The sequence below is a fragment of the Ammodytes marinus genome (assembly GCF_949987685.1).
Source record: "Ammodytes marinus genome assembly, chromosome: 14".
NCBI lineage: Eukaryota > Metazoa > Chordata > Actinopteri > Uranoscopiformes > Ammodytidae > Ammodytes > Ammodytes marinus.
In genome coordinates, this window is record NC_137218.1 from 5,855,973 (window position 1) to 5,872,522 (window position 16,550).

The 16,550-nt window shown below is 38.9% G+C and overlaps 2 protein-coding genes across 2 annotated transcripts; one reads left to right on the forward strand and one right to left on the reverse strand.

Moving 5' to 3' along the window:
- Nucleotides 1–378: 378 nt before the first annotated feature.
- On the reverse strand, nt 379–1,381 carry tlcd5b (TLC domain containing 5b; the record flags this gene model as incomplete). Its single annotated transcript, XM_080040887.1, has 2 exons — nt 379–926; nt 1,192–1,381. 2 exons carry the CDS (start codon nt 1,379–1,381, stop codon nt 379–381), a joined length of 738 nt encoding a protein of 245 aa, XP_079897013.1.
- Nucleotides 1,382–3,317: 1,936 nt separating this feature from the next.
- rcc1l (RCC1 like) lies at nt 3,318–15,575 on the forward strand. The gene is made up of 12 exons (XM_080040376.1): nt 3,318–3,462; nt 4,564–4,855; nt 5,221–5,350; nt 5,760–5,888; nt 6,893–6,959; nt 7,446–7,497; nt 7,671–7,755; nt 8,517–8,698; nt 10,066–10,153; nt 12,688–12,861; nt 14,057–14,142; nt 14,649–15,575. The coding sequence occupies exons 2-12, from the start codon at nt 4,565–4,567 to the stop codon at nt 14,724–14,726; spliced, it is 1,362 nt and encodes a 453-aa protein (XP_079896502.1). The 5' UTR covers nt 3,318–3,462; nt 4,564; the 3' UTR covers nt 14,727–15,575.
- The last annotated feature ends 975 nt before the right edge of the window (nt 15,576–16,550 follow it).

A 16,550-nucleotide genomic window follows, 5' to 3' on the forward strand; every position in this document is an offset into this window, starting at 1 on the left:
AATGAAACATGAACGAATGAATGAAAAATATACTAATTTATTGATTTTGTTAGATGTTTCAATATAAAACACCTTGACATGTATTAACTTTATACCCACAGATGCAACAAACAAGCCTTGTCCCATACAAATATGTGAGATTAAAGCTATAGTGTGTAATTTATGTTGCCCCCATGAAGACTTTTGGCTTCTTGGGATTTTTCTGGGCTCCTGGATGCCAGTGTCGGGGAGCGACACCAGTTTGTAAACACTGCCATATACTGAGAAATACAGAGAGAGTTGTGTGGAGCTGACAGGCTTAATCAACTTTGTGTCAACTTGTTTGCTTGAATGTAACCGACATCCATCTTATGTAAAAAAAAGTTACGCACTATAGCTTTAAGTATCTGCCTTCTTGTCCAAATCCTCCTCTATCTTGATTCCTTTCTGAATGTGCCTCTCGGTCCACTTCTTATACTTGGCTTTGCTTTTCTTAAATCCGAACTTTGCGATGTCCACCATGAAGACCCAGGCCAGTGCGTACATGACCACGCCCCCTAGCTTCATCACTAGCGTTGTCCTGGGAGACGTGAGCTCGCTGTAAAACATGGCCGTGCCGACTCCCACGCGCACGGTGGCGAACAAGAAGATAAACATCAAATCCACGGCGTCGCCCAGGAGACTGTCGTTATACAAACCCAGTTGGCGTAGAAACCAGCGCGTCTGTAGCAACGGGTTTGTGATCTCGCTGCCGAAGATGACAGCGCACGTCTCACAGGCCGACACGCCCATAAACAGGGCCAATAAGATCCCTATGATGCTCGCCGCGTGATGCCCCAACATGACGGGGCCCTCCGTGTGGTGACGCACACACCAGCACATGTCGAACAGGAAGTAGCCCAGGCACACGCACAGGGACAAGGTCTGGAGATCAGTGTTCTCTGTACCTGAGGAATATAAAGGGTTAAAGGGTTAAAGGTCACATATTATTATGCAAAATGCGCTTTTTCCTTTTTTATTTTAACATTGATATGGGTGTGTCTCTTTTTCGCAACCATCACCTTCACCTTTTATGAAAACCTGTGTTCAAAAACTACAGTCAGAATTTTCCCCATATGATGTCACAAGGGGAGAAGCCACGCCCTCTCATTACCAACTAACTAACTGCTTTTCACATGTATATTCCGCTCATTACTTTGTCACTGAAATTACCTGCATGTGTGAGCGGCCAGGGTCCGTCTATGAAGATGACGTATGATGTCAGCATCACTATGACGACCCCGTGTGACAGCGTGACGAGGCGACAGTTCCATTCTGCAGAGCGCTCAGTGAAGACGCAGCAGAACAGCTGGTAGAGTCCAAACCAACCAAACAGGCTGCAGCAAACCTCTGGCACCGGCATCGCTGTCTGTCTGTGTGTGTGTGTGTGTGTGTGTGTGTGTGTGTGTGTGTGTGTGAGGGACGATTTAAACATGACTTCAACATAACATATCATCGAGTATTTTTCCAGATATTCACTGATTTTGACCAAAAGTGAATTTGACAACAAGAATTCCCCAGAATCACTGCCTCCACCTTTAATTTTAAAACGCTCTTAAGCAACACGGCTACTTAAGGTGGGCATTGTATTGCAAATACTATATACAACAACATTTTAAAACCTCTTTATATCTGCCTGTAACTACATAAGGCAATACTGTGCAATTGAGTATTTATTAAATGTTTGTACACTGCTTATTAATGCCTAATAGAGGGGTTAAACCCCCTATTTGAAAAAATATAAGAAAATGAGTGCTGCATTGACCCAAAATGAATTCAGTTTTGACCCAGTAACTCACCTTAACCCCTTGTCTTCTCAGTCGTCTTCAACATTCAGGAAACGTGTAGAAAGTTAAACCAGCGTTCACACACAGCCTTGGCCTCCATCCCTGGTCATGCTCCATTCAAATAAATGAAAATAAAAATGCATATAGACGCCACCTAAATTTCCCAAATCTCAGCACATTTTAGGCGAACACATTGCTCACTCAAGTCAAGATGACAGCAGTGCCATGTGCGGGCTACTATACACGATGGGCAGTGGATCTTTTTTATCCCTTCCCCCTGAATCTCAGACTTGATCCTCTTAAAGGATTACTCTCCCTATGCTTCTCTGCAGATACCTGCTTTAAGACGGGACGGGCGACACTAGGCTGCAAAGTAAAAAGTGGACCGAAAAGTTTGTACATTCGTATGGCACTCTGTTCTGGAGGCTGTGCATTGCCTGATAACACGGGCAAAGATTATTAAAATTATTTATTTCCCGTGTATACTCCATCATATCTATCCTGTATGCTCTGAGCAAATGTACTTTTATGCAGCGTTTTATGCTGTAGATATGGAGCTTTCCACACCTTTCAGATACATATATAAAAAATTAATTGTTAGACATTAAAATGTATGCAAGATGTGTTAGATATTGCCACATTTGCATAAACACATTACATAATCAACTGGCAAAGTTTTATGATGATATCTATAAGTTCAAATGTTTTACCTTATTCCCCTGCAGTGTCTCGCCTTGAGCACGTGTACTTTTATGCAGCGTTTTATACTGTAGATATGGAGCTTTCCACACTGTTCAGACACTGACGTATAATTCAGGAATATGTGGCTGATGTATATGGGAGAACAGCAGCCGTTGACTATGCAGCATAGACACAGGTACACCAGTGTTCTCATGTGATACATCATGTAGGCTATGCTACTGTAGGTTATTAACCTGTGAAGCAGAGGTCAGGTGTTCACCTCACTGTAACACTGCAGCATTAACCCTCTTCATCAGTCCCTCTAATCTGACACAGAGCTGATTACTGGGCAGGGAGTTAAAGCAAGCACAGATACCATTGGATCAATGGATTGGATCAATATCTTAATTAAACATATTCTACTTAAACTCCACCACATTTCAAAGGTAATTATGTACTTTTTACTGCATTTATCTTACAGTTTTAGTTTTAAGTTAGTTTATAAATCATGATTTAATTAATGAATACAAGCATAAAATATGAGGTTACACTTGTTGAATTACCCAACAGTTTATACAAGTACAGCTAAAACGATATTTTAAAAATATATGTATTTCAGCATTTCTTTTTTTTGTAGTTCTCAGCATCACAGATGGGAGGGTTTGCGTCAACACTGTAAATAATAATTTTAAAATAGTTTTTTGTTTAGTATTTTATATAGTCAAGTGTACTGTGCAGTATATAGTTATGCACTCCGGTCCGCCAGGTGGCGCAATGCTTTTCTAATGTTCACAGTAAAAAGGAGAGATAGGTGAACCGCTTCCTGGGTTAAGTTAGCTAAAGGTAAATAAACATGAGGATGACATTGAAATATATTATTACTATTTCACCTGATTCACATCAATTTCCTTACGGCAAATGATACATCCCAGCCGTTGAAATACATTATAAAACCTCGGTTTAACAGGAAACTAAGGTAAGTTCCCCCATGTGGAAATGCCACGAAATAAAACTGCGTTCTAATTAATAATGATTTAACTCTTCCGTCAGTATTATCAAGCTTACATTTGAATTAAAACATAAAATAACACGTTAAATGAAGGATAATGATCTACTCTTCTATTCGGCATCAACCAAATTCACCAAATATAACTTATAACAGGACAATTTTAACCTTTATGGGTCGTTTCACGTGTTCGTTCGTTCATTAGTGACCACCAGCTACTACTATGCCCGTGGATGTTGATGCGTTAAAAAAAAGTGATATTTAACGTTAATATAGAATTTATTATCAAACTAGGATTATGCCAAATTTACTATTAGACTATTAACTGTCTTCAGGGTCCTCAAGGTATCCATATATTACATTTCATTGTCAACAAGACGTAAGTAGTACTGTTTGTGAAATAAGGGAATGGAGTTTGGCGCTGGTACATTCTCTCTAAGAAACACAAGACACGGGTGTTAATTTGCAGGTTATTTATGCAATACCTATATATGTTTTTAAAATATAAATGCTTTATTAAGGGATATCTAAGTGTCACCGTTATACCAAGCCTATATATAATGTGTTATTTTTGCACAGGTAGCAAGTTGTTTAGGAAAATGTTCTGATTTTGCAATTTGTTCTCACAATAATTTCATCACATGCTGAAAGATAACACAGCGACAAATACTTTAACACATTACAAGAGGTGTCACTTAACATCTTTGTCATATTTGGACCAAAACGATTAACAAGATAGTTTGTGTTTTAAGATGTATATCAGCTGTATGTACAAAGTGTAAAAATCTCTCCTGAAAATAAAATGTTTAAAATAGAAAAAAAAAGGTTTTTAGGTCCTACATTGTTGAATACATTTGAATGAAAGTGACATTATATCCATCCATTGAAGTTAAACTGAACCAGATAATTTATTACTCCAAACCCCAGACTCCAAAGACACTGTATTAAACCATAACCTGTTATTCATTACAATAATTTATTACAATGCACTTATAAATCCTGTGTTCTGATTGGTCAATCGTAACGGCATTCTACAGGTCTTATTTATTCTTGCCTTGTCTCTTTCTACAGAATGGCTTTCCCATCGGTGCGACTTTGCTCTCGACACTTGAGCAAAGGGCTTCAGGTGTGTGGTTACGCTACAGCGAGTAAAGCATCCAGACCGCAGCAGGAGAAAAGCAGCAGGAATGATCCAGTGTTCCAGTACGTGGGCCAGAACAAAAAGCCCAACCACAAGGTGTTCGTTTGGGGCTTTAGCTTCACCGGTGCGTTGGGTATCCCCAGCTTTGTGATGCCGGACAGCGGAAAGAAGAAACCTCGCAAGTATCAGCTGACTCCTTACAGACTGGAGACCGCAGAGCAGGTGAAATATATGCATTGTTTTATCGAGCTTCATAATATTTAATGATGCATCTAGTATACAGTTTTAATGCCATTATTGATGAGATGTCTCAAATGATGTCTTAAGGATTTTGGGATGATTTTAATATTATCTTCACTAGTTGCTGGTTATTTTGAATACTTCCCAAGGTGCTTATGTGTGTAATATTTCACCCACTATCTCCAATAATAACTACATCTCTTTACATATTTAATAATGGAAAAAGAACATTTGCTAATGCTAATTTAATTTTTATGTTTTTCTTTATATGTAAAGCACTTTGAAATGCCAAAGTGTATGAAATGTTTTATATAAATACATTTTCTTTGGTTTTTCTTCTTGTGTAGATCTCGTCCGCTGCCTGTGGCTACGGCTTCACCCTCATCGCCTCCTCCACCAAAGACATGATCAAGCTGTGGGGAATGGGCCTGAACAAGGACTCTCAGCTGGGCTTCCAACGCACACAACACAGCCGCAGTAAGACCAAACTGTCATCATACGAGTGCAAAGTCTATTAATAAAATAGGAGAAAAAAAAAGAAAAGAAAAACAGCTACAAAATAAAATAGACAAGAAAGAAGTTTTGTCAACATTTGTCATTTAGAAATGTATGCAAATGTGCTATAGCAGGGTATAGAGAACTGGGGTTGTGTACCAGATGGTGGTTTTTCTCGAACTCAGTTTAATACTATACATTTTCTTGCCAAGAAAAGTAGCTTATCTAGCAATTTTGATCCATTGGAGTCTACAGTCTCAACTTTGAACTACAGCCCTATCAGGAACTTGACTTAAACTGTCACTTATCATTGTCAATTAATCGGTTGATGAAATAACAGGGTTTTTTTCAGCATATAACCCTGCCTTCCATCCTCCCTCTCCCTGTGTAGCTCAGACCTATGACTACCTGCTGGAGCCCTCCCCTGTGCCTCTGCCTCTAGTGGACCCTCTGCAGACCAAAGTCATCCAGGTGTCATGTGGACGCGCTCACTCTCTGATCCTCACCGACAGAGAGGGAGGTAAGAGAGAACTCATACAGACAGACAGACAGACACAGAGAGAGAGAGACACACACACATAATTAACTATTCTGTCGACCAACTGCAGTGGGCAACCCTTTTGTAAATGGTAAATGTTAAATGGACTTTACTTATATAGCGCTTTTTAGCCAATTTTCTCAGCCCCAAAGCACTTTACATGTCTTACCACATTCACCTATTCACACAAACACTCATAGACCGATGGCAGTAGCTGCCATGCAAGGCGCCCTCTGAACTATCTGGAGAAATGTGGGATTCAGTGTCTTGCCCAGGGACACTTTGACATGTGGCAGGTAGACGGGGGATTGAACCTCCGACCCTGCAATCCAGTGGACGACCGCTCTACACACTTCGCCACTGCCGCCTTCGACCACGGCCTTTGGGACCATTTGGGACGGCTTGGCTGTAACTTTCGACTGCCATATTTCATGTCATGGCTCACCCTATGTTTTGTTTAGGGCTTGAAATATTAGTCAATTTGATTACCGTAGTTGTTCAGATCCACAAAAAAGATCTCATCAACAAATCTGATGATTGATTTATCTGTTGACAAAAAGAAACATTTAGAATACGACAAGATGTATTATCTAAGAATTAATTGAGAATGTTTGCTGTTATGGGGCAGCATTTCATTTGGATGACTTGTTCTGTTGATTACTTATAGAGAATGACTCATTAAGTTAATTAATGTAGGACTCAGTCAGTGTGAACAACAGGTCGGGAGTTACAAACAAATGCATCAACTCGTTCCACCATTTCAGGCAAAAACTTTTTCTATCACCACAGATAAAAATTGTAATTATATTTTTTTATCATTCAATGGTGTTGATTTGGGACTTCAACTTTTACTACAATATGGTACTAAATGAAGCAGCATTTATATGATAGTAAAAATTGAAATAAGAAAGTGTGTATATGGGTGCTCAGAGTATATTCTTTTATTTTCCAAACCTTCAAAGTCTTCCCTCTGTTTTCTCCTTCAGTTTTCAGTATGGGCAACAATGCGTACGGCCAGTGTGGGAGGAGGATAGTTGAAGATGAAGTCTACAGGTGCTCACTCAAACATGCACAGTCATTGTGCACTTTATTTTCTGTCTCATTTGCTGCTTAAGCATAAAATAAAATGTGCTCTTTTACAGTTTGGCTCTTATTTATATGGGGCATATACAGCTCTATAAAAAATTGAGAGACCACTCCAAATGTTCAGTGTCTCTCCTTTGACTATTTATAGGCATATGTTTGAGAAGAATTAACATTTTGGTTTTATTCTATAAACTTCTGACAACATTTCTACCAAATTTACAATTTTATTTTGTCATTTAGAGCATTTTTGATAAGTAATGTAGAGATGAAGATCTGAGAAAAATCCAGACTGGTCTCTTCATTTTTTCCGGGGCTGTTTTATCATTGTTGATGTTTTTTATTAGTAGGTACCTCACACATAACTCAGTTCCGCTCATCCTACTGTAAGTGTGAGTTTAAAGGAAAAACTGTGGGTCCTCTCCTGATGGATTGTTTTTCTTTATTTTCAAACAGTGGCAGTCACACCATCCACCAGATAGAAGGTTTGGACGGCAGGGTCGTACAGGTGAGCAGAGCCTTATCTCACTCACACATTTTATTATTATTTTTTTTTTATCTCACCCACACATGATGGATGGTTTTGGTCGTGTGTATTGAACTTTTCCCTGAAATTCGATTATTTTTTTGTGAGACCCACCTGTAACTACATTTAAGTCTTAATACTGTTGTTGTTTGCAGGTGGCATGTGGACAGGACCACAGCCTCTTCCTCACTGAGACGGGGAAAGTGTTTGCGTGTGGCTGGGGCGCAGATGGACAGACGGGTCAGTGCACTTCAACCAAAAGAAAAAAAACGTGTGTGTGTGTGTGTGTGTGTGTGTGTGTGTGTGTGTGTGTGTGTGTGTGTGTGTGTGTGTGTGTGTGTGTGCGTGTGCGTGTGCGTGTGCGTGTGCGTGTGCGTGTGCGTGTGTGTGTGTGTCGGGCACGGTCAGTGGTTCACTACCTGGAAAGCAAGATGAAAAATGTGTTTTCTGCTCCAGAGAATTCCCTTCTGCCTCAGTGAAGTTGGACAGAGACACAGTTAAATAAGCACAAAGTAAAAATACCAGAAAACAGCTGCATCTTCGGGAAAGCATAAGTCTGTTTTGTTTTTATAAGAAGATCCAAAAAAACTCTTTTGCAAGACAAACCTCAGTAGAAAAACCTCTGTACAGCAGAAGATATAAGCTACCCAACACAACAATAATACAAAGATAGCTTTATTGCTGCTAAACCTGTTTTTAATTTGCCTGTGTACTGGTTATATTGTAATGTGTCTTTAAGTACCTTGAATACAGTGGGTTAGAGTCCCAAGGAAATAGATTAAAGTCCCGTTTTCATTCGCTTTTCTATGTCAATTCTATACTTGATGTATTTTAATCTTGATGTATTTAATGCCCCTGTAAAGCTCTTTGAATGGCCTTGTGTCTGAATTGTGCTATAGAAATAAACTTGCCTTGCCTTGGAAAGCGCTATGTAAAATAAATGTATTATTATTACATTTTAGTCTAAAATTCATATAAATTCTTCCATTCTCTTCCTCCAGGCCTGGGCCATCACCAGATCAGCCCCAGTCCTGTGGAGCTGGGGGGGGACCTGAGTGGGGTGGAGGTGCAGCAGGTCAGCACGTATGGAGACTGCAGTCTGGCTGTGTGCTCAGAGGGACAGCTGTACGGATGGGGCAACTCTGAATACCTGCAACTGGCCTCCGTCACTGAGGCAACACAGGTGAGGAGATGAAATTACTGAATTAAAGCGTCTGGAATCCTGGTCTAAAATAGTACAACAAAAAAAATCAATATATGGTATCAAAGTTGGGTGTCTCAATAAAAAATCTGATTGGAAATAAATGTTCATAAATATATACAGTATATAAAAAAAAGATAGTTAAAATAGCTTTTTTTTTTTTTTTAACTGTTTAGACCGTTTGACAGGACTGTGTAGTCTATCAAGCGGTGTCCATGGCAACAGTCATTGTTTTTATAGGACCTTCAGACAGAGAACTGCTGTGATTGGTTCAAAATACTTACAGTGTCATAAAAAACACGAGCATAGCCCGCATCGTCTAAACCGATATTTCTGAAAAGTTTCTCAAACTTAAATGACAATATCTTAGAAGGAGTTTGTGGATTTGTGTGTTGGGTTCAAAAGCTGTTCCCCGAATTGCTAAGTTCACAGAAATATACCAAATATGTGATGTTTTTTTAAATGTTTTAAACCACAATCCTAAATCTCTCTGTAAGGTTTCAAACAGATTCAAACTAGCAAACTTGCAAACTGGCTTCACCAACTTGTCGTTAAAACATCCTTAAAATGCCACCTGTTCACGAGGTGGCGCCGCTTGTAAAACTCGATCATAAACGTAATGGAACGCGGCCCGAAATAGCCGTATTAGGGTTGCCAGTTCTGCTCCGTTTCTCAGTACGTTTCATTCATTAAAACGTCACTCTCGAGTGAAAACGACCGACTTTGCAAGTGCGAGTTAGCCAGAGTAAACACAATAAATGCAGCAGTGTCAGAAGGGATGTCTGTGGAACCCAGAAACGTTGGAAATATTACTACAGCTGCCGTCTGCGTGTCATGCCAGAGCCTTAAACAGTGACTGAAATACAGAAGGGAGTGAGATGGTGCCAGACATTTATTTTTCTTTGAAATAACTAACTACAACAGAATATTTTTAATCATCTTGCTGTTGTGTAGTGACAATTTTGAGTTACTGAAATGTTTTATTTTATACAACTTTATAGTTCAGACAGAAGTAAAACACAAGACACATGTTTACTCCCTTCTACATTTTACTTATTACTTTTCCAATTTTTCACAAGCAACCCAGTTATGTTTAAAGTACCTAAGGTTGACAACACATTAAGTAATAATATCCAATAATAGTGTATTAGGATTTTTTTTTATATATTTGGCTGCGTTTCTGTATGATGAGTACTTTATTCATTATAATTTAATTAAGAGAAAACTAAGAGGGGAAAAAGAGTGCATGTCAAACCGCTCAGTAAACTGTCAGTCCATGATGTTCAGTGATGAGGTCAAACAGATTATCACATTTATGATCTCTTGTTGATCTCTTGGTCATTTCCCAGATCAACTCTCCGCGTCGTCTGCCTCTGGTTGGCTGTGGGAAGCTGGTGCAGGCAGCGTGTGGAGGAACGCAGGTGGCTGTGCTAAACGGTCAGTTCACACCATCATACAGTCTGTGTTCACACGTTTACACACCATTACACAATATAGATATGTGTGTGTGTGTGTGTGTGTGTGTGTGTGTGTGTGTGTGTGTGTGTGTGTGTGTGTGTGTGTGTGTGTGTGTGTGTGTGTGTGTGTGTGTGTGTGTGTGTGTGTGTGTGTGTGTGTGTGTGTGTGTGCGCGCGTGCATTTACAGAGCCTAGGCTGTGATCATGAGGAGATGTTAGCTGATTTTGACAAAAAAGTGATTTCTCACAATATTGTCAACATTCTCCAGCAGTGACTCCACGTGTGGCCTCTAGGTGGCATCGCATATCACACATTCTGTTGTGTGGCATTCTGGTCATAGTTTACACACTATGACGGCTCCTGAGTCTAATGTGCCATCTCCACAGTCTATTTTAAAGAGACAATGTGTTTTTCAATGTGTGATGCCATCTTTAGTAACTAGCTTCTTGTCCTTGAAGGCCACCGTAGCTTCTGTACATTTTCTAAACAGGAGGGGTTGAAACGGAGGGTTGCAATCTAGAAGTTTTACCCCTAGATGCTGCCAAAATATACCTATATTACAGTACACACTAAACCTGTAAGGGAGTGTCAATTCTCACAGCCTTTCATACATAGGCCTTGTATTAATGAAGCGTTGCGGATACGAAATCAGTCCTAAATCGTCAAACATTTTTATTTTACGGGCCTTACCTTCACATTTAGAAGTCATGGCTACATTTCTAACTCGCTCCTTAACTCTTATGCAACACTGTACAGTACATTCACCATGTGACACCGGTAAAAACGTCATAAAATGGATTTGTCAAGCAGCTGAGTCAAGTTACCTACTTAACTTTAATTGCCGGAATTTATTTTTTTTTTTTTCAAGCCGTGGGAGAAGCTTGTCAGGGTTAACTTACAGTCTACTGTGGATAACCATAGACATAATAAAGAGAACTGGTAAATATCATTCTGAGAGCGTCATAGTCTTATTTTTGCTATTATTATTTTCAGATTATTATAACCTTTTATTTAACCAGGAGAAACCCATTGAGAATGAAAAAAATCTCTCTTTCAACTAACCCAAACAAACAGTAAGACAGATATTACCCTAAGCTACTATATATTTTGGCCCATACACATACATTCGCATACAATTTTTGCTGTTTGACTACTGAAAACGACTTGTTATCATCATAATTTTCAACTTTTAAAAAATCATGTCCCCTCGCTGTCCTGGAAATAACCTATGTCCTTAAGTAGGTTGAGAAATATCGTTTAACCCTAACTGAATCTTCAGCTTGATTCCTGGTAGAGCTTGTGAGACGCTTGATGTTTTGATGGGCCAACATCTTTAGAACTCACGGCTATTTAAAAACCCAGATCATATAAACGCTGTCACCTGACACTCCCTCACCTCCTTCCTAACCCTGTTAAGAACTAGACTATGCAATGCAAACTTCTATGACAGATCTTTAGGAAAGCTGAGATTCTTGTTATTCGATTGATTGCAAACTTTTCTCATAACAGCAGTTACACTCACCACCCCTTGTCAAACCATAACCCTTGGCTATTTCCACATGAATGGTACGGTGTCAATGAGTGTGTTTTTTTAGCCATGCTAATAGCTATTGGACAGACTGACATTCATTGTATTCAGATAATGAATCCAATTGACAATCTACTGAATTTTCCACTAGTGCCACCTTGAGTTTTACTGAAACATCTCAACAAATCGGCTCATTTGTCTTCCGATTAGCTTTTATTAGCTACATGCTAAACTAAGATTTTAAATATGGTAACCTTATACCTGCTGAACATTTGTATGTCAACATGCTGATATCAGTATTCCGACAGCCACACAGACTCTTCCTAACACTGCCAAAATCAAGTGTACTCCCGGGGATGTTGACTATATAAGTGTGATTTTTGGGTGTGCTGTTGATGGACACTTTCCCCCCCACAATGCATTGCACAGAGGAGAATAAAGGAGCTGCTGCTGACAGCTGGGGAAAATGAAAAATTGTGGGTGGTGGAGAATCGGCTCCAGTTTGATTGACAACTGATGTCGAAAGTAGTCGTGTATCAACATTGCCTGTTAGTGTAAAATAGCAAAGATATTTTGATGTGCTATTCTGAAAAGAGAATTAATATGTAAATGGGAACACAGCCTCTGTCTTGTGTTCAAACTGTTGATAAGGAATAACTCCTTGATACAAACCCATTTTGATTTCAAGGGGGAAGTACAATTCCAACATATTTAGAATATATTTTTTTAAACATAACAAAGAAAGATAATAACAAGAACCCATAACACACACACACACACACACACACACACACACACACACACACACACACACACACACGACACTTACACTCTCTTGCATAATTAGAATTAGAAAATGTATCCTTGCATACAATATTCATACAGAAGAGTTAAATACACACTACTTATCTACTACATCCTTTTGTTCCACCATTTCCCTGTATAAATAGCTTAAGTCTTTCTTTGTGTGCCTTGATCTTTCCAGAGAAAGGAGAGGTGTTTGTTTGGGGTTATGGGATTCTTGGAAAAGGCCCCAACCTCTCTGAGTCGTCCACCCCGGAGATGATCCCCCCCTCGCTGTTCGGACGCAATGAGTTTAACCCTTCAGTCACCGTCACCCGGGTACGCTGTGGACTCAACCATTTTGCAGCAGTGACTGGTGAGAATGGAATTGAATTGAATTGAAAATGTTTTAGTAATGTTATGTTTTAGTAGGTTACAGTAAAGAAAAAATAAGCAATAAATGAAACATGTGGACAGTTACAATAAAGTAATATTTACAGACAATGAAAACCACAAATGAAAATAAACTGTCTAACACTTGCTTTACCCGTGAATGTCTTTTACATTTACATTTATTTATTTATGTGTTAAGCCACTTTCTTAACACTGTGTTACAAAGTGCTTAACAATGAAAAATAAAGCAGAACTAATTTCCAGTAAGAAGACAGGAATACGGAGCTAAGCACAGAAAACATTAGAATATCGTAAAAAAGAACAGAAATAAAATAGGTATAAAAGCAGAATAAATAAAAGAAGAGAAACAGTGGAATATAGAATATGATCAGAGATAACATAGATCAGATTAAACTATGTTTAAATTGGTATAAATTGGTGGGCAACTAAAACTTTATGTCTGTCTGTTTGTGTTTTGCTCTGACAACATTTCGTTGTTATCTGTAAAACTGGACTGAACTGAACTGAACTGAACTGACCTGAACATAGGCAAATAAGGTCTTGTCACATTACGAATGTCCTGAAAGTTGCACTCGGTTGGATCTTATCGCGCCATGAAATACAAAGATTTGCAGACGCTACTATGCAACATTTCTGCCTCAACCTTTAAATATCATCCTTAATCTCTGGAGCAGAGATGGAAAAGAGATGGAAACTCATAAATGGGAAAAGTCTGCAGTAAGTTTAGTTTTTCATGATTTTGAATCATTTCTGACATTTGGAGCTGCCGATAATGTGAGGCAAAAGGTTTTAAAAGTCAACACAATATATATATATTTTTTTCCAGTTTCATCCTAAATATTTAATGTCTTATTTATTCAGTGAGTAAAAGTCAGAAATGTAGAAGATTCACCACATGATCTTAAATAACTACGCATAACAGGAACCTGCTGACACTAACACATCTTTTAAAAAAACACCATCAAATATAAATTATTTAATTATTTTTGCTCATACTACATAAGTATCTTATTATACCTCTTGTTTTATATATACAGTATTATCCATGCCTCAAATATCACTGACTTGTTGCAAAGTGCAGCTGCCCTGTGCCTAGTGTCAGCGGGCGTTTTGTCTCACGGCGTGAATATGTTTTTTTCTTGATATTTGCGTTTCAGACGGAGGGGAGCTGTTCGTGTGGGGGAAGAATGTTCGAGGATGTTTGGGCATCGGGAAGAAAGACGACCAGTTCTTCCCGTGGCGGGTAAGACAACACTCACTCAATATTAGTCCAGTAAACAAAGGAATTGACCTCCTGTGCAGAGGGAGAAGGACACCGATTTGTGAGCTTTGTTTGAAAAATCTAAGCATAAAATGTACATACTGTATAAACTTACTGGTAGAAAACAAAGGAACTGTGTTGGATAAAAACCCATTTTTTTTTTCATTTTTTATATATAATTATTATAAAACCCTTACTCTGGTACGATTTCCTGACATTTTCAACGAGTCATATAACCATTATTAATCTGACATAGTAACATAAAAATATATAACCTCATCACGAATGCAAGCATGTGTTAGTAAAAATCTTAAAGGACAGCAGGCGCTGGTGTCATAAAAACACTACCGCTTTTCCAAAAGGTGCTGCTAGAATCCACAAAAACTGAAAGTTCCTCGTAGCCAACTAAAGGAGCAATACAAACAATTATCTTGATTTTACCCAAATATCTCCTGTAAATCGTATTTGTCCATGTGTTATCTCAACAGGTAACTGTCCCGGGTCAAGTGGTGGACGTAGCGTGTGGTGTTGACCACATGGTGGCGCTAGTGAAGTCCCTCCTATGAAGCTCCTGTGTTCCTCCACAGTGGATGAAAGGCTGGATGTTTGGCCCTCCCCATCCCGTCTCTCTCCCCCCCAACCCCTCACTGACCCTGGGCACCTTAGGGAGAAGATTGGGGTCCCGGGCTGGAAGTATCAAAGCCAGCTGGTCTCAACGGGCAACAGACCCTCGTGTCCCCTCTGTCCTACACTGACGTCAAGCAGAAGGCCAGAGCAGAACTGTCACTGACACAGCTCACTGGGAAATACATCAAAGCATAGTTTGGCTGTATGGCGACTACAGCTGAAAGGATTAGTCAGTTAAATCTATTTAAGCCGTGTTGCAAGCAAAACAGTGAAAACATGCAAATACTTAGCTGCTTGCTGCTTCTCCAATGTGAAGATTTTCTGTTTAAAACTTTTTTTTAAGTGAAAATCTTGCAAAAAATAAATTAAAATGACCGCGAGAGAAATGTGGTCAGAGAATGAAAGAATTCAATATGTAGTCAATAGACCCTTGTGGTTTTGGATGATCCCAAACGATGTCTTGTGGCTCTCTCACGGCCTATAACATGTTTGTAAGACATTGAAGCATTTGAGAAGCCAGTGACGACATAAACTATCCCACATTTTTATTATTTTTCTTCATCTGACAACCCCTCTGCCCGGAGAGAAAACTGGTTTTGAGGGACCAATGTTCCTGTGTCATCAGTAGCTAGTAAATGTTGTTCTGGTTAAGGCTCGGCGGGAGCAGCAGAAAAATTACTGTTGTTGGCAAGAAATTATTACAAGATGTTTTTTTGTGTCGTAATCTCAGAGGATGATCCCACGTCTCCCACATTGTTATGCCTATGCCATTTGATACACAATATGCAAGGGAGAAAATGACTTTAAAATGTGTATTAAAATAAATATTTATATTTACTACATTGGTTAACTTGCTTGTTAATAAATACCAACATTTCCCAGATAGAATCGTGCACACTAAGTCCTTCTGACACTACTTACTGTAGTTACACTGTCCAGTGACAGCTGTATATAAATATATAATGGTATATAGTGTTAGTTTAGCTCTTTGCATGCAAGAGTTTTGCACATTTTAACTTAGTAAAACTGATTTGAAACTTTAACCAAAATGATGCTAAAATACTGTTACTAATACCAATTAATTGGTGTAACTTCACGTCTTTTAATCGGTGCACAATAGATCTGTTGACGATGCAGAAATGTGCGATTTGTCTAAAATCAGGTCTACTACTCAGCAGGTGAAGCAAACCGTTTCTAATAATAAAGTAATGAATATTGAACGTTTGCTTGGAGTTAATGAAGCAGTTCACTCCAATTTGTACCTAATTATAGCAGCCTTCAAGAAATGATTATGAAAAAATATGAGTCAGCTGATCTCAACTTGTATTCACAGCCTACACTACCAGCTGATGGACAGGTTCATGATTACTCTACAGTAATTGTGTGTTATTCTGTGCTCTCCCGGTTCAGTTCCTTGTGTTTTGGGGCCATTCATCACTTTGACGCCCTGAGGGAGTAGGGAAATGTATTTTCGACAAAACATCTGAGTTAGCATAATATGTACACTCTGCGATAGGTCCTCAAGGCAGGATGTGAAGGTTATCAGGGGAAAAATATAATATAGATTTTATTTAGCTGTTTTATAATTCTGTCCTTGCTTGCTCTTATCGGGGGAAATGGCCAGGTTATACTGTGAGACTAGTAGAGTGGGGGGTAAAAGATATCTTGAAATAATTGAAAACCAATCCTGGTGAAATTATATCCATTCATTGCAACAACAAAAAAATCCAGTGTGTTAATTCACAGACATAGGCTCTGTAAAC

Excerpts from the sequence above, each read along its gene's own strand:
- rcc1l (XM_080040376.1), top strand. The coding sequence starts at position 4,565 with ATGGCTTTCCCATCGGTGCGACTTTGCTCTCGACACTTGAGCAAAGGG. Across the intron at positions 7,756-8,516 it reads GGGCGCAGATGGACAGACGG|GCCTGGGCCATCACCAGATC; the intron begins GTCAGTGCACTT and ends CTCTTCCTCCAG. Across the intron at positions 8,699-10,065 it reads CCGTCACTGAGGCAACACAG|ATCAACTCTCCGCGTCGTCT; the intron begins GTGAGGAGATGA and ends GTCATTTCCCAG.